The 24,461-nt window shown below is 52.7% G+C and overlaps 1 protein-coding gene across 3 annotated transcripts in view; it reads right to left on the reverse strand.

Moving 5' to 3' along the window:
- Positions 1-11,505: 11,505 nt before the first annotated feature.
- Positions 11,506-24,461, reverse strand: part of LOC120860892 (dual specificity mitogen-activated protein kinase kinase 5) — a 263,217-nt gene continuing 250,261 nt past the window's right edge. For all 3 annotated transcript variants that reach the window (XM_040236605.1, XM_040236604.1, XM_040236606.1), the window contains one exon: positions 11,506-11,960. In XM_040236605.1, the coding sequence (XP_040092539.1) occupies positions 11,856-11,960 (105 nt within the window). In that variant the 3' untranslated portion in view covers positions 11,506-11,855. The remainder of the gene's footprint in view (positions 11,961-24,461) is intronic.

Genomic DNA, 24,461 nt, shown 5'->3' on the forward strand with positions numbered 1-24,461 from the left:
TTTCCAAAGTTCTTAGCACAAGGGAAACTCGGTAGACACTTCAAAATTTCCTATCAACCAAAGGAATACATAGGAAGAAAATTCAATGGCCCCTGGAGGTTTCTGCCCCATAGAACAGCCTACCTTCCTTTCTCTCCCCAGTGCCTGCCTTTCAGAGGTCTCAGAGACCTCTCCTGGACGCTATACTGGGCCTCCTCTAAGCCTGTCTGCTTGCTTGGACCCCTCACTCCTGTCTGTCTGATGCTATTTTGTTTTCATCCTTGGATGGTTCATTGGTTAATAGTTCCTGATTTCTTTGTGGGTGTCTTCTGTCTCTCCCACTGGAATGTTTTGTCTGCTATCATATTGCCAGGGCTTAGAACAAGGCCTAGTACACAGTTGTTGCTGACCGTGCTTGCTAAATGAATGAATGAACGGCATTTGAGTGGAAAGGCTGTGAGCTGGGTTGGCCATTGTGATGGAATGGTGTCTTTGGTGTCTAGTGGCCAATCTGGTTCTTCAAGGAAGAGTTGAAGGTTCTGTGATCTCTGGTGATGTCTAGGAGGATATTCGGAGAAGGCGATGGCACCCCACTCCAGTACTCTTGCCTGGAGAATCCCATGGATGGAGAAGCCTGGTGGGCTGCAATCCATGGGGTCGCGAAGAGTCGGACACGACTGAAGCAACTTAGCAGCAGCAGGAGGATATTTGGATTCTTGCCTCCCACATGGATTCAGGCAAGGCTACTCAGGCAGAGCCTGTGAAGGCTGCAGGCTGCTGCTTGTAGAAGGAGGAAATGAGCTCTGGGAGGCAGGTGGGGAGCCGCTGGTAGGTTTGCTGAGTATTGGCTGATAACAAGGGTTTCCTTCCCAGGGCCTCCTCCACACATGATCGGGGAGGGCTGGGAAGAGAACACACTCTGGACTCAGCAAGGCTTGGGTTCAAATCCTAGGTCTGCTCTGGTTGAGTCTCCAAACTTGCATCTGTAAACTAGTTCCTGGCCTTACCGGGTCAGGGCTATTCAGGATCTCACAGAGATGTCATAACAATTAAATCAGGTGCCGAGTGTATGGCACACAGCACAATCTTGGACTAGACTGAACGCCTTGGGTGCACCATTTGAGCAGGGATTCACTCTCGGGCTCCTGAAAATCCTTCTCACAGTCCCAGCCCTACGCAAAGCACATGGCACAGAGTAGGTGGTCAACATCTATGAGTTCCCTTCCCTGACAGCCTCAGATCAGTTCTGGACAATTGCCTGAACCTTGGCGGAGTTCGGTCTGCTTGCTAGGACAGGTTGAGCTTTATTGAGATGTCATTCACATACCATATAATTCACCTATTTAAAGTATACAATTCAGTGCTTTTTCATATCTTCAGAGAGTTGTGCACCACCATCAATTTTTAAAAACAGTTATTTAATTTATTTGGCTGCACCAGGTCTCATTTGCAGCATGTGGGATCTAGTTCCCTGACCAGGTATTGAACCTGGCCCTCCTGCATTGTGAGCACAGATTCTTAGCCACTGGACCACCAGGGATGTCCCACCACCATGAACTTAAGAATATTTTTATCACCCCAAAGAGAAATCCTGTACCTATTAGCTATCTTCCCACCTTCCCCTGGCCCCTGGCAACTACTATTTTCTGTTTGCCTGTTCTGGGCTTTTCATGTCATTGGAAATGTACAAAATGTGATCTTTTGTGTCTGGCTTCTTCTATGGAGCATATTTTTAAGGTTCATCTATGCAGAGGCATCTATCATTACTTCATTCCTTTTTATTTCCAAATAATATTCCATTGTATGGATATCCTACATTTTGTTTATACATCCACTGATGAATATTTTCATTGTGTCTGCTTTTTGACTATTATGAATGAAGTTGCAATGAACACTAATATACAAGTTTTTATGTGACTGTATGTTTTAATATATCTCTTGGGTACATACTAAGCATAGAATTGTCAGGTTATATGGTAAGTGAATGAAGTCACTCAGTCGTGTCCGACTTTTTGTGACCCCATGGACTGTAGCCTACCAGGCTGCTCTGTCCATGGGATTTTCCAGGCAAGAATACTGAAGTGGGTTGCCATTTCCTTCTCCAGGAGATCTTCCTGACCCAGGGATCGAACCCGGGTCTCCTGCATTGTAGGCAGATGCTTTACCATCTGAGCCACCAGGGAAGTCCTGGTTATATGGTAATTCTATGTTAGTCTTTTTTAAGGAAACACCAGACTGGTTTTGCAAAGCGCTGCACCATTTTCATTCTCGCCAGTGATATATGAGGGTTCTGGTCCCTCCACGTCTTTGACAGTACTGTTTATTATCTATCTTTTTTATTATCCATTCTCGTGGGTGTGAAATGGTATCCCATTGTGGTTTTGGTTTGTGTTTATCTGCTGAGTCATGAATCTGAACATCCTTTTCATGTGCTCATTAGCCGTTTGTACATCTTTCCAGAAATGTTTGCTCAGATCCTTTGCCCATTTTTCAACTGGATTATTTGTACTTTTATTATTGAGAGCATTCTTTATATATTCCAGAAACAAGTCCCTTATCAGATGCATGATTTGCAAATAACTTCTTCCACCTTGTGAGTTGTCTTTTCACTTTCTAATGGTTTCTTTTGAAGCACAAAAGTTTTTAGTTTTGATGATGTCCAATGTACCTTTTATTTTTTGCTACTTGTGCTTTAGGTGTGAGAACCGAGAAGGCTTTGCTGAACCCAAGATCATAAGATTTACTCTTATATTTTCTTCTAGGAACCTTATAGTTTTAGCTCCTACATTTTGTTCTCTGATCCACTTACAGTTAATTTTTTTGTCTATGATATGAGGTAGGAATCCAAATTTATTCTTTTGCATATGGATATTCAGTTTTCAGAGCACCATTTGTTGAAAATATTATCCTCTCCCCGTTAAGTTGTCTTGGCACCCCACTGGATTTTCTGGCCTGGAGAAATGACTCTCTTGCTTTCCCCAGGAGAGATGGGGCCTCCCCAGAGAGGGGGCCAGTCTATTTCTAATCTTCACAATAACAGTAGATATTATCATCCTGCACAGCAGATATTATCATCCCTATTTTGCTGTTGAGGAAACTGAGGCCCCAGCGTACAGGGACTAGCTTGTCTTGATTCCTGCCGTTTCCCCAGCTCCAGGAACACAGGAGGTGCTGAGGAAGGATCTGATGAATAAACAGTGTCTCCAGAGCCTAAGCTGGGCAAGCTGGAGCATTCAGAGATCCTGGGGGAGTCCCTAGTCCCTGGTACTGAGATAACTGAGGTGCTGTAAGGGTCACCCTCCAGGGGTCAAGGAGACCAGAGCACTGAGCTCTGTTAGGGGAGGAGAACCAAGAGAGGAATAGAACTGGAGGAGGGAATAAGGCTCCTGGAAAATGGGAGTTATTGGCACTGGATACAAGGTGCTGGGGGAGGGGAAGAGAGAGGAGAGCAGGCATCGGCTGGTGAATGGGGAGGACAGCTAAGGATGGAGGTCTGGAAATACATGCACTTCTCAGGTGGCTCAGGGGTAAAGAAGCTGCCTGCCAATGTTGGAGTCCTGAGTTCAGTCCCTGGTCCTGGAAGATTCCCTCAAGAGGGAAATGGCAACCCACTCCAGTATTCTTGCCTGAAGAACCCCATGCACAGAGGAGCATAGGGATGCAAAGTGTTGGACATAACTTAGTGACTCAACAACAACAAAAAGTATGTGCAAACAGAAGGATGTGTTTCAAAGATATTTGAAACAGCTTGGGCTGGAAAATGAAGAGGAGACATTTAGTTTCCGATTTCTGCCATAACACATCACCACAGTGTTTTAAAACAATACAAATGTATTATTTTATAATACTGGAGGTCAGAAATTGGAAATGGGTTTCACTGGATTAAATTCAAGGCCTTGGCAAGGTGCTGCATTCCTCCTGGAGGCTCTAGGGAGAATCGGCTTCCTCATCCTTGCCAGCTTCTAGAGGCTGCCTGCACCCCTTGGCTCTTGGCTCCTTCCTCCATCTTCAAAGGCAGCAGTGTAGCGTGTTCAGAGCTCTCCGCCTCTGCCTGGTCCCTCCTGCCTCCCTCTTCCACCTTCTCTAAAGTGGTCCTCTACCCTTGTGGTTACACTGGGCTGACCTGGATAATTCAGGATTATCTTTTTTCTTTTCAGGATAATCTTTAAAGCCACGTGAGTATATTCATGGATTCTTGGGGTCAGGCTGTGAAGATCTTTGTAGTGGGGGGGCTGTCCCCATATTGTGCCTACTACAGATGTCTCTCAAAAAGAGGCTCTGCAAAGCTGGAGTGTGTGCAGGAACTTGATTGCAGAATATGATGAGAGCATGGGTGCATTGGGTGAGGGTGCTTCTGTCCCCCTCCTTGGCCTCCTGAGCCTGGAATCCAGAGCCTGGGTGTGGCCAAGGCTGAGCTTGGAGCTACTGCCTGGAGCTGCACAGACCTCCTGGGCAAGCTGAGGCAGGCCTGGGTGTGGGCTGAGGATCACACTGGTGGGGGGCAGTGTGGTCACCCACAGGCACTGCCATTAAGAGTCCAGCAAGCCCAGGCCAGGCTCTCACACCAGATGTGCAGTGGCCCTCGCTAGCGGTGATATATCTTACGTTCCCATCCTTTGTCCTTCTCCCGACTTGGAGGGCGGGGGGGGGGGGCAGATGAAAAGGTGGGGGGTCACAGGGACTGAGGGGTGGCTGTGTGGGTCTGTGTGAAAGTGTGGCAGGGGTGTCTGGGGGAGGAAACCAGCGCTTTGGGGAAGTGCTCTGGCATGTCCCATCAGACTGGAGAATGATTCGATAATGACACCAACAACCCATTAGGAGGACATCGTCATGACCCCATTTTACCAATGAGGAAACTGAGGCCCTTCCAGAGGGGTTAGGCATCCTGCCCAGGGTTGCACAGCGAGTCGGTGGAGGAGTGAGGATTCCAACCCAGGTCTGCAAGCCCAGACCCCTGATGCTCATTGTTATACTCCGCTGTCTCCGGCACAGGACTGCCAAACGGATCCGGGAGGCATGGGTGGAGAAGTGCTCGATTTGGGTGTCAGAAAACTCACATTGAATGCTGCCTTTCCCCACTGCCTTGCTGATCACCAGATTTAAACTATCTTTAAAACAAATTATTTTTTATTATATAAGTAATACATGATTGTTGCATTATATCAGGAAAATGCAGAACAGAAGAGAGCATCTGCACTCCACTGCTGCCCAGTATTAACCAAGGTCTTGTTCCCACATGGTGGGGTGGTAGAGGCCAGGTCACTGATTTCTCTGAAGCTCCTTGGTCCCACCAGTCTCCCCTTCATTTATTTAACCACTATTTCTTGAGCATCTCTTGAATGTCAGGCAGTGCCCCAGCTCCTGCCTTCCTGGGGCTCTCACTGGAACAAGGCAGACAGGCGGTGCGAGAAAACCGATGAGGTCAAGACAGTGAGGCTGAGTGGTGATGGGGAGCTGGGGGGAGTGTTGAAAAATGCCTCCCCAGAACAGTTCATCTGAGCCTTGGAAGATGAGTAGGAGTTGGTCAGGAGAAAAGGAGTGGTAGGCAAAGTTGTCCAGGGTTGAGGGAACAGCCTGTGCCAAGGCTCAGAGTAAACGCTCAGCTCATTTAAGACTAGAGGGACTTTCCTGGTGGTCCAGTGGCTATGACTCTGAGCTCCTGGGAGGGACCTGAGTTTGATCCCTGGTTGGAGAACTAGATCCTACATGATGCAACTAAGACCTGGTGCACCTGAATAAAAAAACAATTTTTTTTTTTTTTTAGAAAAAGGGCTAGGGCATCCCCCTCTGTGAGGGGAACATGAAGTGGGAGACAGAGGTGGGGCAATCATGCCCCTTCCCTTGCAGGGGTGCTGGGAAGGACCAAACAAGGTGAGTGTGAAGGCAGCCCAGCTGATACTGCAAGCCAGCACTATTTCTCCTCTTTCTAAGAACTAAAGTGACCTGGACACTGAAACTCAGGGGATCCTTCAAGCTCTCCCCCTTCCCCACCCCCTGTCTGCTTTTCTCAGTGTGCACCCCACTGCTCTCCCTACTCCCCACTTCCTCCAGTGGGGGGGGGATAAAAGGCAAACTCTTAGGAAGAATCAGCAGTACAACCCAACTGGATGCTTTTAACTAAGTCTGCGGGCAGGAGAGACTTTTTATCCCTTGCAAGTTAATGCAAACTGTTAGGGAGATAAATAAATGACAGAGCTGCCGATGGACTGTTGGGCTCAAAGAAGGGAAATTTGTCTCACTTTAGAAGAAGGACCTGGAGGGCTCAGCCCCATCGACTCGTTCATTGTGCTGTTATCTGCCAGAGAGGTGGTGACACCACAGCAATTAAGACAAACTTTGGTCTATAAGTTCGTGCCTGCAACCTCATGGCTTCAAAACAAGACAAATGATGCCGCCAAGGGAGGAAACAAAGTCTTTTTCTGACTCGGTCCAAAGTCACCACGAATATTTGTAGTTGTTCAGCAGAAAATTTGTCATTACGAGGCCGGGCTCTGCTAGCTCCCCCTGCCCGACTTCATCATCCATCTTGGTGGCTTGTGCCAGCCTGGGCTGTCTCTGGGATTCTCCCTGGCTGCCCTCTGCAGGGCCCCACCCATTGCCAGGCACACCCGCCTGCCTCTTAGGTTATATGGGCATCTCGGGTGGAGCGGGACATGGTTTCTGCCAACCGGAAAGGAGTCATGACAATGCCAGGAAGTGCATCAAAACCCAGCCCTACCACGGAGGGCTGCGGACCCTTCCCATCCCCCTTCTGCTCCTGGCATGGGGAATGCATCCTACGCCATTTACTGCCTCCACCTGTGCAGGCTCCCACCCCTCCACCATCCCGCCTCCCCCGACCCCATCCCACATCACCGCAGCTGTTGACCTTCTCCACGTGCCCCTCAGAGCTGCTCCTCTTCTCAGCCTCCCACCTGTGGTTGGACTCAGCTGTGTCTGGCTGCTTGAAGGCCCGTTCTAATAGGGCCCAGATTTAGCTAAAGGATGAAGCTCCCATGGGGAACGTGGGCAGCAGTCAGTGGGGATGGAAGACATCTTTAAGGCAGTATCTCGGTCCTCTCTGGGTTCCCCAGCCCACGTGGAGACAGCCGTCCATCCCCTTCTAACCCACCTGTGCAGTAGAGGGGTCTGGAGAGCTGCCGGCTTGTCTGCCTGGCACTATCCCAGGGCCTCGCTTTGAGATTATATTTTGGCCTTCAGTCTCGAGTGCGTGGAGATCGGGAAGCATATGCCTGCCCGCAAAGCTCCAGGTCTGTTGAGCCCAAGTACAAGGGCCCTGGTTCTTGGCCTGCAGGCGGAGCACCCCTGGCTTTCTCAGCCAGGCTACAGCGTCCAGCCCACCTTGCAGTGGCCCGACTCCCCCCACTAGGCTGGGCTCTGGATCGCACTACTTTGCAGCTGCAGGGCCTTTGTCTGACCATACCTGGGGAACAAGGGTCCCACTGTTCCTCCCTGTTCCCATTTCCTTCTTGGAAGATCTCCAAAGCTCTGGAGTCCTGTAACCCCGTGTTTCCCAGATGGGAAAGCTCAAAGGGCAGGACAAGGAAGGTCCAGGTGGCTGAGTGCTGAGGGGACTTGGCTCCAAGCCCTGGGTGGGGCCCACTTCCCAGTATGACCTGGGGTCTCCACGAGGACCGACCTGTCCCAGAAAACACCACCTTCCAGGCTTCCCTGAAAGTCTGAGACTCGAGGCTGCATCCCATGGGGCTCTGGTCTCCAGGAGGCTCTGGTTAGAAGGCAAATCGGTGTCACTGAGCCCAGGGAGGGGCTTGCGGGCTTGACCCTTCCTATCCCAGCCTCCCCCACCTCAGAGAACCTGCCACGTGCCACGTGTTAGGCTGATGAATCGGACCCTCGGCGGGCTCACAGTCTGTACCAGAGAAAGGCAAAGGAAGCTTCTAAGAGGAGCGGGGCTTTTAAGAGGGGCCTGGACGGAGGAGTGGGGTTGGCAGTGTGGGCCAGGTGAGGTGGCAGTTGGGCAGTCAGGAGCTCACTCCTGTCCCTCTATGTGCCTGGTCTCAGTCCTTCATGACCCTCAGAGCAAGGGCAGCTTGGCCTTGGGGCTGCTAAGGGTGACTGGGGGGGATGACCAAACCTAAATGGGTTGAAGGTGGCCCTGCCCGCCAGCCAGAGGGGTCTTTGGAGAAGAACCCCTCAGGGGTTGCCCAGCCCCCTATCTTCCCAACACTGAACTGAGAGAAACTCAGACCTCGGGGGCCGTAGCAAAGCTGAGGGTCTAGACCTGGAGCCCTTGAGTGAGTGGGTTCCACGACTCCACGGACTCTAAGGTGTGGACAAACTTCCTGGGTGTGCACGTGCAGGGGCACATTATCCTGGCGGCAAGGGTCTGTCACTTCTATGGTATGCACACAGCAGTTCGTGACCCCCCAAAGTGAGAAGCCTTGTTCTGGAACATCAGGGCTGGGAGGAACTCCAGGACTTGGTGGGATTGACTCCTGCATTTACTGAAGAGGAAACTGAGGCTCAGAATGAGACATGCTTTGTCCAAGGTCATCCTGAAAGCTGGTTTCCTGGTCCAGGGCCTTGAAGAGCCCTCTGAAAAAGTTAAAGTGAAAGCGTTAGTCACTCAGTTGTGTCAGACTCTGCGATCCCCTGGAGCATAGCCCGCCAGGCTCCTCTGTCCATGCGGATTCTCCAGGCAAGAATACTGGAGTGGGTTGCCACGCCCTCCTCCAGGATCTTCCCAACCCAGGGACCGAACCTGCGTCTCCCGCATTGCAGGCAGGTTCTTTACCACGAAAGCCACCTGGGAAGTCTCTGACGAGCCCTCTGGAGGATGTGTTTCTCAGTGCCGCTGGAGGGCGCTGTGTCGGAGTGGAGGGGGCTGAGCAGCGAGCAGATCCCTGGGCCCCATTCCAAAGGTACCGATACAGTATCCTTGCACACCAGAGTTCGTGTGCAAACTCTGGTCTAGAGGACAGGGTGTGCGCCTGCTCACATGTTACACAGGCAGTGCTTGTAGAGCTGACTTCTGGAACCATGGTTAAGCGTGTGGTTGAGAGTATGGCTCTGCGTTCCAAAGAGTACCTTGCTACTCACTTGCTGGGTGTCCTTGGACAAGTCTCTTGACCTCTCTGTGCTTTGGTTTCTCCATCTGTAAAATGAGGGCATTCCCAATAGCTCCTACCTCATGTGAATGGTACAGCTGATAAAGGAAGCCCTCAGCAAGTGCTGACATGGGATTCCTGCTCATTCTCCCTCTCTCCCTGGGCTTGGGATCCAAGGACAACAGGCTGCCTGGGTGCATCTTCTCAAAGTAAGGATGACCTTTGTGTCTGGGTGGTGGCTGGTTCATGTCCTGGGCTGGGCAGGTCCCTCTGGGGAGCATCTTTCCACAACATGTGCTCCATGCAGGTCTCCCCGCCCTGAGCACTGACCCGGGGAGCAGCAGCCTCGATGGCCCGGGCCTCATCTCGTCCTGTGACCTCCCAGCCTCAGGGATGCGGCAGGTGCTCGGTAAGTGGATGAATGCTCTGCCTGAGGCCCAGGGGCAGCTGGAGACCGGCACCACCTTGAAAAGTGTTACCAAGAACATGACGACTCTGCCCCAGGAAATAAAAGGATGTCACACAGAGGCTGAGCCTTCATGGGCAAAGAGCTGAGCAGCGCTGGAACCATAGCCCCACCACCATCCACTCAGCCCACACTTACTGGGCACCTGCAAGACCAGGTTCTTGGCACTGGGGCGGCGGGGAGTGGATATCATGTGAAGAAAACAGTAGGTTCTACTGGGGGTGGAGGGAGGAGGTGGAAGATAAGACAAGTGAGTACAATTAGTGGTTTGTAACAAATGTGATGGAGGGCGGTGGTGCAGGCAAGGGGAACATGGGTCCCAGGGAGCAGCTGTGGGCGGGCTGAGGTTTCAAATAGGGTGGTCAGGTCAGGCCTCACTGAGATGCCATGTGAGCAAAGACCTGAATGGGACAGAAGGGAGCCACGTGGATACACTACAGGGGAAAACATCCTGCATTTGGTACGAAGGCCTGTATGAGGTGGTGTAATACTAGCTGCCAGGAACATAAACGCAAAACAGTTTAGTTCAAGCTCATTGAACAGTCATCAATGCAAGAGTTCCTGGGGGTGACACATTCCTCCATGTGGTGATTCAAGGATTCAGGCTCCTTCCGCTGGCATCTCAGCCCTTCCCTGCCTCCCACCGCAGTCACTTGTCCGTTTAGAAGAGGGTGGGAAAACATGGCGCACAGAAGGCACATCGGCTTCTTAGGCTCCTTGGCCAGGAAGCAACCTGCCATCAGCTTCCGCTGACGAGCACTAGCCCCTAGGCCCCTGATTCACGAATGGGGGACTGGGAGCTGGGGTCCGGGGCTGGGCAGCCACTTCCCCACAGCCCTGCGCTACACAGGGAGCATGAGCTGCTCCTGCAGTTTGGGGGTCAGCTTGGTGTCTCTGTGGTGGCCCTCAGTGGGGAGTGGGCCTGGATGTTCAAGGGTTAGTAAGGAGGCCAGGTGGCTGGAGTGGAGTGAGAGTGGGGGGTGATGGGAGCTGAGGTCAGAGATAACGGGGTGGGGGCCTGCGGCAGACTATAGGGTCATACAGGCCACCGCTGGGCCTTGTGAGCAAACAGGAGCTCCTGGGGGTTCTGGGTGGGGAGGGCCATGATCCCAGTGTTCCAACCAGCTCCCTCTAGCGGCTGTGTGGAGAACAGACTGCTGGGGAGGTGGGAGCAGGGGCCCTGGGAGGGGGCTGCCTGCTGGTCCAGGCGTGGTGCCTTGGATGAGCATGGGAAGCAGTGGAATCAATACACTTTGCAGGCAAAGACAACAGGACTTCCGTGTGGGCAAGCTGTGGGGTGTGAAAGAAAGGCAGCAAGGCCGTGGCCCAGCACGCCAGAGGGCACTGGGAGGATGGAGGCAGGAGTGGCGGAGGGGGCTCTTATAACACTGGGACTGCCAAGTGGAACCCCAGCCTCTCTGAGCCTCGCTTCCTTACCTGTGAAATGGGAGGAGAGGCCTCCTGAAAAACACTTACCTGGCGGGTGGTTGAGAGCATTACTCAACAGGATGGCTCTGAATGGCCCGAGGTGAGTGAGCCGTGCTGAGGGCGGGGGCCAGGGCAGTGGGGGCCAAGTCGCTGTGGAGAGGAGCTGGTGGCGGGGCTGGGGTGGGCAAGAAGGGGGTGCCTCTGAGAACCACCCCAGTCCTTTTCCAGCTCTGGGTCTCCTTCCCCCACAGCTCCAGCTCAGATCACCGTGTTGGAGCCAGAGTTGGAGCCGGGACTGCCTGGCCCTTGAGGGTGAGGACAAACTCCAGCCCAGCAATGGCCCAAGATGGGCGCTGACTGGCCACTCTGTGCCAGGTGACTTGCCTCAGGGAACTCCACACCTCAGTTTTTAACCTGTCAAATGGGTTGATCTGCGAGCCTCCTCAGAGAACTGGAGGAAGCATGTTTGGGGAGGGGCTGGTACTGCCCACCCCCCCGCCATCCCTGCCCTGCTCCCAGCCCTGGGTGGGCAACACTCTGCGCAGCACAGTTCTCATGGCAGGAGGCAGCTACAAAGCAGTAATACTTTTATTCCCATCAGGGAAGCTGACGGGGCCCAACCTTGACAAAGACGACGGTTAGGAAGAAGAAAGGGCCAGGGTGTAGGGGCCTCCGTTTTTGATGCCCCAAGCCCTCCACCCACCCTGCCAGTCAGGCTTCCAGACCTGAGGCGGGCGAGGGCTGGCTCTGCAGGGCGGGCCACCCTTGAGGGCTCCCTAGGCAAGGCCATCTGCCAGCAGTGTCAAAGGTGAGTCCAGCAAAGCTCTTTCAGTGCGGACAGCAAACGGAGAAGGCGCAACAGGTGGGTCTTCCCCTTGGTGACCAGTCCTGAGCTCTCAGCGTCCACCCCAGCCTCAGGGGGGGCCCTGCTGGCTCCGCCTCTCCTCCAGCGCCCTGCACACCCACATAGACACCACGGTGGCATTTCCATCGTTGAACTGCACGATGAACGGGTGGCCCTGTGGGGAAGAGGAGGAAGCTGTGACAGGCATTCCCCGGACTTTGCACGTCGCCTGTTCACCACCTTCCTCAACAGCCCTGTGAGGTGAGGGCAGCTTCAGTCCCATTTCACAGCCTTGATCACTGAGGCCCAAGGCAGAGCAGTCTGGAGCCTGTCTGGAGCACTTGCTGCAGCCCTCACATTCTACCTTCTCCTTAAACTCCCACCAGCCTGGAAGGTCCCCCAGGGTATGAACCTGTCTTAATTCCACACAGCCTGGCAGTTCCTCGGCCCAGCATCACTCCCAACAGCTGGCAGGCAAGGCCGGGCACCGGAGCTGCCAGCGTTCCAGTCCAGTTGCTGCCCAGAAACCAGAGAATCATCTTGCCAGGGGCTACGTCAAGCCCAGTTTTCTTTTGTTTCAAGCTCTCCTATGAACAAGCCACAGTCTATGAGTGGAGGGAAGGCAAAGTGTCGGGGGGTGTGGGGGCAGGAGGGATGCGCTGGCTCCTGCTGAGCAGCCAGGGGCTGGGACTGGACTCGAGTACAGCCGGCTCCTGCTCTAACTGCTGCTGCTGCTGCTGAGTCGCTTCGGTCGTGTCCGACTCTGTGCAACCCCAGAGATGGCAGCCCAGCAGGCTCCCCCACCCCTGGGATTCTCCAGGCAAGAACACTGGAGTGGGCTGCCATTTCCTTCTCCAATGCATGAAAGGGAAAAGTGAAAGTGAAGTCACTCAGTTGAGTCTGACTCCTAGCAACTCCATGGACTGTAGTCCACCAGGCTCCTCCGCCCATGGGATTTTCCAGGCAACAGTTCTGGAGTGGACTGCCATTGCTCTAACTACTTACCCACAGTCAGTCCCTCCCCTGCTGTCCAGGAGACAAGATCCCTCCCGACGATCTTAGGGCCTCCTTGGGATTTCCCAGGAATGGTCAGAAAAAAGCAGGGGCAGCCATGGGTGAGAGGAAAACTGCAAAGCCTTCCCCTCTTCCCCAAGTGCTTGTCTGTTAAGCAGCGCTCGCGAGGCAGTGTCCTCCCCTACCAAACTCTGTAGCTTGAGACTCAGGGAGCCACGGCGGGTGAGCAGAGAGAATGGGGGGCTCCCACACCCCCAGCTCCTTTTCTCCCTCTGGCTTCAGCTCTCCAGCTCCAGCTGCCCTGCTCCGCCTCTTCTGAGCCCTTCTTAGGTGTCCTCTCCCCACCCACCCCCACCGCCCTCCACCAGGCTGGGCTTTCCAGGCAGCTTTCCCTATGAGCTCATCAGCAGGCACTGGGTCGGGGCTTGGATGCCCAGACCCCTATGTCTGTAGGAGCAGTCAAAGCCCAGGCTGGGGGAGGGAAGGGGGTTGTTTAGTCAGCCCTGAGATGTCCCTGGGACAGGAAGAAGAATGTCCAGGCTTCCTCACCCCAGGCTGACACCATGCCCCTTGCCCAGTTTTCCCAGTTTGGGCAGGAAAACCTGCCCCTGGAGCACCCTGTGTGGGGCCAGCTCAGAGGCACAGGGAGCAGTGCCAAAGGTGCAGGGAGGAAGGGAGCTCGGCTTAGAGGGTGCCAAGCGAACCCCACCCAGGGCAGAGGGTCACCAAGATGGGCCTGCAGCCCCACCTGGCACCTTCTGTGATCTGCCTATGGCTCCCAACACACCTGCAAGGCCCCCCAAAGGAGCAGGTGCCCCTTCAGACTGCAGCTGGGGAAGGGGGTGGGAGGTCAGGTTGGGTGGGCATCCCCCCAGGCTGCACAAGCCTGAGTGGGGGCTGAGGCAGGAGAGCCCAGGTGGGACTCTCTCGTGGCCCTCATATGTCCCCCCACCCATATATATAATCCCACCTCATGTATGCCTGCCTAAATCAGCACCCAGACAGAAGGAATTCTTCCTGAAGTCAGCGAGCACGTTTCCTTTTCAGGAGGCTCAGAGGAGGCGACCTTGTGCCCTTCTGAAGAACAAAGGGAGATGCTGTGCTCAGGAGCCGGTGGGCCCCTCCCCTGCAGCCCGGGGTGCACAGTGCCACTCTCCCAGAATGCCGGGTGACTTTGGGGGCCATATGCTGCATCTCTGCTATCATCTGTTCAGGAGCAAGCAGAGCGGAACCGCGGGAGGGGAGAGGAGAGCGTTCCTCCAGTTACAGCAAGGCTGAGGGCTGCGCTGCAGGAAGCATCTCGCCCAGGTGTCCCGGGAGGCGGACGAGGAGAGAGTGGGCATCCACCGCTTTGGTGGAGATTCTGCCCCCTTCCTCTCCTACCCCCACCCCCTGGCTGGGACAGGACCCCCATCTCCTGTGTACCCCTGGGGCTTTATACTACCCTGCACGGGAGTGACAGAGACAAGTGGTTTTGTCCCCAGCTACTGTTGATGGGTTTGGGGGGATAAGAGAGGAATCGCACAGAGAGAAAGAAAGGAGAGACACAGAACAGAGGGGAGACCCCAGCCTCTCCAGGCAGCCTGGGCTGTGACAGGTGAACTTGGGAACTGGAGACTGCCTGGTCCACCACGTGACTGGACGTGCAGAGAAAGCCAGTACATGGGGAGTGAGAGCATGGAGAGTTGTACAGAGGAAACCGGAGCTGAGATAGCACTGGGAAGGCTAGAGATCATGGCAGTCTGGGGGCATTTCTGCCTACAGGGTCCAAGGGTACCTCAAGGTCTGGGGTGGAGGCGCTAAATCACACAGGTGGGCATGATAATCTCCACTTTGCAGATGAGGAAACAGAGGCCACAGGCTCATGGTTGACCTGTGCCGGCTCCCAGAGCTGTGACTGGATCACAAGTCTCTGAAACCCAAACCTACTCTCTGGGGCTCTTCCCGGGCTGACTAGGGGCAGGCAGACACTGGGAGTCACTTCTCCCTTGCCTGATTTCTGCCGTGGGATTCAGGCCTGTCTGACCGGAGAGGACTGAGGCTGCAGGTCCTGACCCCTGGGAGAGTGGTATCAGGGTGGTAGGTCACTCTTCCTTGACTCCCTCCTCCCATCAGCCCTGGATGGGAAGCAGGGTAAGTACACCATAACCCCATTTTACAGAAGAGGAAACTGAGCCTGGGAGGGAACATGACTCGTTAAGTGCTAGCGCTCCTGGTTGCTGCTCTGGTACATTCTCACGGCTTGACCCGAACCCCTGGGACCCCGCCGCCGTGTGGGCTCCTTTCCTCCCTACCACGTAGCAGACGCTCCTCCAGCCCCCGACATGCATGGAGCAGGTATTCCTCACGAGTTTAATGAACAAACAAAAGCTGATGGACAATGCTGGAAAAAAGCATGAAGATCACTCTGCCACCCTGAGGGGTCCCAGTTCCTAGGTAGCTCCTGACAGGCCCGAGCAGGTGCCTGCAACCACCAGAAGCCTGGAGACGGATGGAAACTACACACTGGTTAACACCGAGTCCAGCACCCTGGACTGAGCGCTGTGTGCCAGGCCTTGCTAAGAGCTTAGTCCTGATTCTCCCACCAGATCCCCATGCTCACTGTGGAGGTGCACATGGCCACTTGGCAGATGAGGAAACAGACACTCAGGGACCTGTGTGAAGTCACGGAAGCCAGGGCTGGGCTGGAAGCACCACCTGGGTCTCTGGATGCCAGATACCATGCTCAGGACACATGCTCTCTGACACCTATGGCATGACGGCTGCCCTCATAGGCTCCTCCTGGGGTTTCTGTGTGGCCCCCTGCACCACACCCTCTTCAGTACCTGGATAAATGCACACCCCGCTCCCCTCTCCCAGACAGAGGAATCTAGACACGGACAAGCTCTCCAGCTCCCTCGGGCTACCAGGGTCAACAGGAGCATGGCGTGGCCCACCCCCTGCTGCCAGAACACCCACATGCCGCTCGTTGAGAGTATCTTCCACCCACGGTGACCGCCCCAGACACCCAGGCCTCTGCTGCCCACACAGTGTGTGGGTGACCGGTCACTCTGCAGGCCGGACCCTGGACAAGCTCACTGGCCTCCGTGCCAGGCAGTGGGAGCCACTCTCATTTCCCAGATTCTCTCAGGGCCAATTGCAACCATTAAACCGGCGAGGGCTGCGGTAAAATGGACCACAAACTCCACCACAGAAGATGGAGGCATAATGAAGGGGAGAGGGTGGGACCGCGAGAGGCAGGATGGACCCCAAGGTGGGGCACAGCGGAGGGTGAGCGCTGGGTTAACGGCAGGCAGAGCCAGCGGGTCACCGGGTGGACTTCCCACCACCGGGCAGACGGTGCTCCTGCAGCAACTCGTGACGAGGAACCAGAGCACGAGGCATGTCCAGCACACCCTCCTCCACCTGGGCACTAGTGTTCAGGGCTTCGCTAGAGTCTGGCCCTCGACTTTGGTAATAACGTCCTAAATTTTGGCCCACTGGTGTCACTGTGATGAGACGCTTTCCTGATGACTAACAGCATGACCCTCCCTCTATGGATAGCACTCCATGCTTCTGCCAGAGGGGACAGGGAGAGGAGGGGTCTGGGTGCCCACTGCACGGGCATGAGGTGGACGTTTTGAACCTGCTGCGGTGAAGGGCAGCCTGAGACTGACATGTCTGGACTCCCAGGCCAGTGCTCATTCACTGACACTTTGCTCTGTGACATCAGCTGGGCTTCAAGCTTCTTCCCAAATAAGAATTTACCCACTGGGGTCTCCACACTTTCTTCTCTTGTATACCTTCCTAGAGAACTCTGCCTGTGACTCATGTAATGCCTTGCTGGTGTGGCTGCCGCTCTGCTACAGTGCTGGCAGGTAGCAAGTCCTCCATTAGCCGTGGGCCTGTGGCAGGGAAAGAATCCAATGTGGGAGGCCTGGGTTCGATCCCTGGGTCAGGAGGATCCCCTGGAGAAGAAAATGGCAACCCACTCCTGGATTCTTGCCTGGAGAATCCCATGGACAGAGGAGCCTGGCGGGTTATAGTCCATGGGGCCACAAAAGAGTCAGACACGACTGAAGTGACCAACACCCGGTGGCAGGAACCAGTGACCCGCCTCTCTGCCTGCATCTGGTCACCGAGCCCCTGCTGTGGGCCAGGCTTGGGTTGCCTAAAATGTCCCTGAAACCACCTAGCACCCTGTTTACAGACAAAGGAGACCCAGGTGCCAAAAGACACAACCTGAGCTAAGGTCACAGAGCTAGAAAGTGGCAGAGCTAAGGGCTGAACCCAGGATGCTGTTCTGCCACGAGGACACCACACCACTCTGCTCACTGAGGTTGGGCACAGCGAGTTTAAAATCCCTACTTTTTAAAAGAATATATGGTACAATATTATTTTTTATTATTACACATTTTATTAACCCCTTGAATAAGTTACCAAAGGAGGTACTGTGTTCCCTCCACCCTCTGTAACAACCCGGGCTTTATCTGTAGGAATGGGATAATAAATTCTGTGCCTGTTCATTTTTATGGTATATTATTTTTAACTGGGGCTTCCCTGATAGCTCAGTTGGTAAAGAATCTGCCTGCAATGCAGAAGACCCCAGTTCACTTTCTGGGTCGGGAAGATCCACTGGAGAAGGGATAGGCTACCCACTCCCGTATTCTTGGGCTTCCCTTGTGGCTCAGCTGGTAAAGAATCCACCTGCAATGTGGGAGACCTGGGTTTGATCCCTGGGTTGGGAAGATCCCACTCCAGTATTCTGGCCTGGAGAATTCCATGGACTTAAATGGTAGTTTTTAACTGACAAACTAAAAAGAGAGTGGCAAAAAAGGCAAACAGTGTCCTCCCTGATCCAAGTTGTATCAGGCACTTCTCATCAAGTAATTTATTTATTACTCTGCAAGTCTATTTATTGACTATTACCCTATGCCTGTTCTATAGACGGGGAAGCTAAGGCACAGAAAGACTAAGGACTCTGTCCAGGACCAGGGCGCTTGCATGTGGCGCTGTCCCTGGAGCCTGTGTCCTCAGCCATCACACCATCCTTCCCCACCAGCACCAGGGCTGGATGGCGGCACCCATTCTGCAGGACAGCCAGCCGTCAGAGCAGGTGCTGGGGGTCTGCATGGCAACCCCAGCCCACCCGGTTCTCTGCTCCTTCTCTTTGGGTCTAGATTCTAGGGAAGCAGGAAAATGAAGACCTGGGATCTGGCAGAAATTTTCCAGAGCCACAGAGACCACACCCTAGAGAAAAAGTGAAAAGTGAAAGTGAAAGTCACTCAGTTGTGTCCAACTCTTTGTGACCTCACAAACTATACAGTCCATGGAATTCTCCAGGCTCCCTCATCGCAGGCGGATTCCTTACCAGCTGAGCCACAAGAGAAGCCCAAGAATACTGCAGTGGGTAGCCTATCCCTTCTCTAGCAGATCTTCCCGACCCAGGAACCAAACCGGGGTCTCCTGCGTTGCAGGCGGATTCTTCACTAACTGAGCCATGAGGGAAGTGACCCCAGAGATAAGGGCGGCCATAATAAACAGGGTGCCTGGCAGCAGACTGCACCCCACGCCTAAGATCTTGTGAGGCCTTGACTCCTGTCTCCTCTCGAGGGGCGCCATCTCTTCCCGAACAAGTGCACACACCTGTCCTGCTGTGTGTTATCAACATTTGAGCCCACCTTATCCTAGCACGAGACCAGAAGCCTCGAGAACACGTGGTGCTGATCACTGAGGAACCACCAGGAGAAGTTAGCTGGATTGACGGGTACGTTTCACTGCTTCCCAGGAGCCTGGTGCTAGGTTGGGAAGTGCAGCAGGTTGGGCGGGCAGGCCCGGGAGAAGGCTCCACAAGCTGAGGCTGCTCTGGACTCCCCGGACCATAGGGCTTTTCTCTGTCTGGAGGAGCCCCAGGCCACCAGCCACCTCCTGGCCCACCAAGGATGCTGCACGGGGCAGAACACCAAGGATCCATAAGTCAGTTTAAGCAAGTAAACCACCACCTCTCCTCCCACCAAAAAGCAAGCCAGCCCAGCTCAAGTACACTCCAGTTAAGTCCAAAATAAAAAGAGTCCAATATGAGCCACAGGACCCAGTCCAGTGATTAGGCAGGCCCTCTAAGAGGTGATCTGAGAGGCCAGAGGGGCCCTACGGTCAATGCACTGCCCATCACTTCACTTTTCTGCTCTGGGCTTGCCGGTCTTACTTGAAGGCTCTCTGTGTGTCCCTTTAGGATCCAGCCCTTGTGGCAGGGGTAACACTTCAGTCCCTTCAATTATGGAGAAATGGTGGGAGAGGGTGGGACCTCAGAGACCAGCAGGGCCATCGGGGGTGAGCTGCGTTGGGGTTTCCACAGTTTGATTCAAATCATTAAGATATTTTAAGCTATATTTGTTTTTTTAAAAAACTAATTAATAATGACATATACACTCAACTATCTTCAAGTTTTACTGCTACCTTATTACTGGCAGTGTGTTACCCAACACTGTGATGGTAACTGATCTTCCATAGCTCTTCGGACAGGTGGTCTGGTTAAATCTTGTTAGATTGGTGCATATGACTGACTGCTAACATATGCGCTTAGCCTAGGAAGGCCGGGCTGGTGCACCGGGCACCTGAAAGAACTCAGGGCTGTGACGTCCACTTACTGGAGCCAGTGCACTGAGCCTACAGAGTGTGTCAGCCTGGTGGCCGGGCGCACGATGCCCAACCGGGGTGTGGGTCAAGCCTTCCAGTGGTGTCAGCTCCTACAGGTTTTGAGTCCCTCTTCTCTGACCTGTAGACTTATTGTAAGCAATTCATACGAACAGCAGCTAGCTACTGTCAGCAACTGAACTCTAAAACTTTTCTGTTATTCCTTTTTTAAGCTTCTACATGGGTTTAAAAGATGCCTAAGCTGAGAGGACAGTTGGGGGAGTCTGGATTTCCTTTATATGAGGCTCCTGAGACAGTGTCAAAGATAAGTGGGATGCTGATGCAGATACTAGACTATAACCATCACCTATGACCCCAGCTCTCAAGATTTTTGTGTCCTTCAAGAGAGGCCTCATGCCTTTATAAAAACAGCAAAGCACCTGCACACAGTGCGGGAGACCCAGGTTCGATCCCTGGGTTGGGAAGATCCCCTGGAGAAGGAAATGGCAACCCACTCCAGTACTCTTGCCTAGAAAATTCTATGGATGGAGGAGCCTGGTGGGCTACAGTCCATGGGGTCGCAAAGAGTCGGACACTGAGCAACTTCACTTCAACACATTCATGCTTAAAAAAAAAAAGCTACTTTCCCCCTATATTAATAATGAGATCCTGCATTAATTTTACATAATAAAAAGCATTCCAATGCTAAAGATTCAAAACTAGCAATCTAATCCCTACTTACCCTGGAGACAACTTCAGATTAGAGAAGTTAAACAATTTTTGGAAAAATGCAGAGACTGTCCAATGTCTGCTAAACTGCTGACAGGGGCAGGGCAGTGGGCAAGCCTATATAATATTAATTTTTTTTTAAGAATTTTTTTTTGATGTGGACTATTTTTAAAGTCATTATTCAATTTGCTACAGTATTGCTTCTATTTCATGTTTTGGTGTTTTGGCCATGAGGCACGTTAGGATCTTAGCTCCTTGACCAGGGACTGAACCTGCACCCCTGCACTGGAAGGTGAAGTTTTGATCACTGGACCCCCAGGGAAGTCCCTAATATTAATTACTGTATATGAGATAATAAGTCATGCTCCTCCTGAGGGTCTGCTTCCTTCGGGGTGGGTGTGCCTGGGCTAATCAACAGGGGGGTGTCTGGGACGAAGGTGGCCAGGACTGAGGCTGCAGTAGGGGGTTGGAGGAGGTTCCCCAGGAGTGACTCAGCAGGAAGAAGCTGAGGCACCACCACATCAACTCTTGCATCTGCCCCCATGTCGGGTAAGGTAAGGGGCCCTGGCCTGAGAGTCAGTGGGCCTCCTCTCACCAGCCCTGGAGTCTTGGAGGCTTGGGAAGGGCCACGATGGCCTCACTCACAGAAGAGAAAACACTCCAGGGCACCTCCATTCCCTTGGCTTCATCATCCTACCTGGAGGGACTTGTGTTGTCATGATACCTCTCTGCCCTGTCCCCTGGGGAGGAGGAGGAGTCAGGCTGGCGGGAAGGACGCAGCAGGCCCAGCCCAGGGGTCTCCTGCCCACAGGAGGGCTGGGTGCTGGCCTGCCCTCTTCTGGCCAGCTCCCAGGCAGGCTGCAGACTGCTGTTCACGTCTGATGGGGCTCTGTGGGAAATTCCCAGCAAGGCCCGGCACATCAGCACAGCCTTTGACTTAGATTGCATAGAAGGAGAGCTTCCTTTCTGCCATTTCCTGAGTCTTATTTCTCAGCTGGGTTTGAACACGGGGAGGCTGCTGGCTGGCCTTGTCACCCTACTGAATATCTCTGCTCCCTCTGCCTCCGGGCTGGGTTAGGAAACTGCCGGACTGCAGACAGGCTTCCCAGACACACACTGGGCACCATGATGGGAGGCCCCTACGCTTCCATGGAGAATACGCTGGGGGAGCGGCAGTGAGACGAAGGTGTGAGCCTTGCCTGTCAGCTCGTGTGGAATCTCACCGTCTGCCTACCCTGGCTTACCTGGGCCAATGCCCCTCTGCAGAGCTCTCAGAGGCAAGGCGTTGGTCCTGAGACTGTGCTTTCTCAGCCTCTGATTCCTAAAGCTGGGGGTGTGGGTTCCCTTCTAGTCTTTACTTTTCTTTGAAATGAAGAAATGGTCCTCAGCTGTGACATGCCATTTCAATCACCCTTCCTGAGTTTATTCTTCACAAATACCACGGAAATAGATGTTTCTTCCCAAATATTCAATTATTAGCAGCAAATTGCTTCCCTCTAGCCCCCCTAGACTGTACATGAGGCACCTCAGGGGGTCAAGGTGAGATCTGCTTTCACCTGAGCAGACCCATGCGTTCCTACACAGGGTGATCGGCCAAGACATGGCCCATCGAGAGGGCGAGGTGTTTCCAGAGGCTCCGCCAGCCATTCTAGGGCCTATGCTGACAGGGCAGCCCCAGGACCAGAGCAGTGTGGTACAGGAGAGGGCACAGGGAAACTGCAGTGGGCCGCTGTGAAGGGAAAGGAGTGAGTGAATGAGTGTGTGTGTGTATCTGTGTGTATGTCTGTGTCTGTGTGTGTCTGTGTGTGTGTGTGCGCGTGCGCCAGCACCCGGGAATTTGTGTCGGAGGAAGTGGATCCATGTGGGTGGCAGAAGGGTGCCCCTTGCCCATCTAGAGGGGCTCTGGTGGCTGCCCTGTAGAGAACTCAGACAAGATGGGTGGGCGGGAAGAGCAGGGAGCATGCTGGTTATCCCAGTCAGTCTCTGAGCAGATACCCAGAGAAGTCAGGACTGGAGGATGCCAGAGAGAGAGTAGGGTTCTTGCTCCAATAATGCTGAGGCCTCCTATCTGAGAGGCTGATTCTGCAGCAGGTCCAAGCAATGAATAGGGGGGCCAATTACAGGCATCTGGATGTTCAGGGTTTGTCTTTTGGTGTGATGGGCTGTGTGGTGGTGGCGGTTTACAGACACAATGCTTAAAAGGATGGTTCCCTCCTGTTCTCTTCTGTTCTTACCTTTTGAGATTTGATGTTTAAACTCTTTGAGACCTTGGCTCTCTCTGTGTATATATGCATATGTGGGCATGTGAGTGGGCAGAGGGGAAGTTCCATCACAATTTCTGGCACAGAGTGGGGAGCTCAGTAAGCTTGTTGAACAAAACAGAATGGACTGATTCTGACAGTGAGAGAATGAAGAGATGGGGAGAGACTAAGCCTAACAGTCCTTCCTCTACAAACTCCCAGTCAAGGAACACTTTACCAAAACCATAACAGATGAATTTGTAAGAAAGGAAATCTGCAAGTGCCAAAAATGAAGAGGAAATGGAAAACCTCTTCAGTAAGTGTGAGTCGAGGTCTTGTGGCCCTAAGGGAGGCTATGAGTTCCAGGAATGCAGTACCTGGAAAGTGTGAAATACTAAGTGGAAACAGGAGAAAAGGTCCAGCTGGGGAGGTGGCCTGGGACCCTGAGCAAAGCTGGGACTGCAGAAAGTCTGCCCATCAGCAAAGGGGACGCTGTGTAAGGTGACTCTGAGCCTCATGCACTTTGCGGTCCTATGTACCACTGTTCTGGTCTGAGAACGCAAGGCTGAATGACCTAACATAACATTGATATTGATCTAGCAATACTCTGAAGTATCTCTCAGGAGCAAGTGAAAAACATTCTGAGGCAATACTTCTGGAATGCAATCATCTCCACAGCAATAAGCCTCATTCAGAATGAGCTTACAATAGAAATTCTAAAACACGTGAGGATACAATTACCCATGGACAAGAGTCAGCAGACACAACACGCAGGAAGATTACAGCTCTCAGAACCAAGGTGAGAGAAAAATAATTGGAAAGAAAATGCAAAACAATGTACAGTTGAAAAGACTAAAGACATAAAAGAAGCTGAAACACTGAGAACAAGATATTATGAAAAAGAGAAGAGAGATTTGAAAAAGAATCAAATATAACTTATAGAAATAACACATGTAGTGAGTGGGAAAAACAAAAGAAACTCTCCATAGATGAGCCAGACAGCAGGCTGAATATAGCTGAGGAGAGACTTAGCAAGCTGGAAGAATGGTCTGAGAAAGTTATCCAAAGCACTACTCAGTACTGAGAGATAAACAAAAAATAATTTTTTAATGTGAAAGAGAGAGACCCAGAGGAAAGAATGAGAAGAGATGAGACAGTGGCAGATGGAAAATATTCAGAGACAACATCTGAAAATTTTGAGAACTGATGAAAGATATGAATTTTCAGATTCAAAAATCAAAATGATCTCCAAGTAGAATAACAATAAAGAAATCTATACCCAGACAAATTGTAGGGAAACTGAAGAATACCAGGAACAGAGATGTTAAAAGCTCCCAGAGAGAAAGACCACGGCAACTGGGCAGCCAGCAAATTCTCACCAGCTAGTGGAGAAGCCTGGAGAAGGAAATGGCAACCCACTCCAGTGGAGAATTTTTGGAGAGTTGCCTGGAGAATTCCGTGGACAGAGGAATCTGGTGGGCTGCTGTCCATGGGGTCACACAGAGTTGGACACGACTGAAGCGACTCAGCATGCATGCATGCATTGGAGAAGGAAATGGCAACGCACTCCAGTATTCTTGCCTGGAGAATCCCAGGGACAGAGGAGCTTGGTGTGCTGCCATCTATGGGGCTGCACAGAGTCGGACACGACTGAAGCGACTTAGCAGCAGCAGCAGCATGGAGAAGCCAGATGAAAACAGAGTATCTTCAAGGCTCTGGGGAAACTGTCAATCTAAACCCTTAAATCCAATTGAACTAACAATCAAGAGTTAGGGCTGAATTTCCCTAGAAGTCCAGTAGTTAGAATTTTGAGCTTTCACTGCTGAGGACTGGGTTTATTTATTTATTTATTATTTTACTTTACAATTCTGTATTGGTTTTGCCATACATTGAGGACTGGGTTTAATCCCTGGTTCAGGAACTAAGATCCTACAAGCTGTGAAGTGCAGCTCCCCCCCACCCCCAAAAAAGAGGGCAAAGTGAAGACAATCTTAGAACAAATGACAGAACTCTTAATGTACTTCCAAAAGGAAAAGAAACTTCAGGAGGAGGAAGTAGGATGCAACAGGAATAGGAACAGA

Source organism: Oryx dammah, unplaced genomic scaffold, assembly GCF_014754425.2.
Source record: "Oryx dammah isolate SB20612 unplaced genomic scaffold, SCBI_Odam_1.1 HiC_scaffold_11209, whole genome shotgun sequence".
NCBI classification, from domain to species: Eukaryota; Metazoa; Chordata; class Mammalia; order Artiodactyla; family Bovidae; genus Oryx; species Oryx dammah.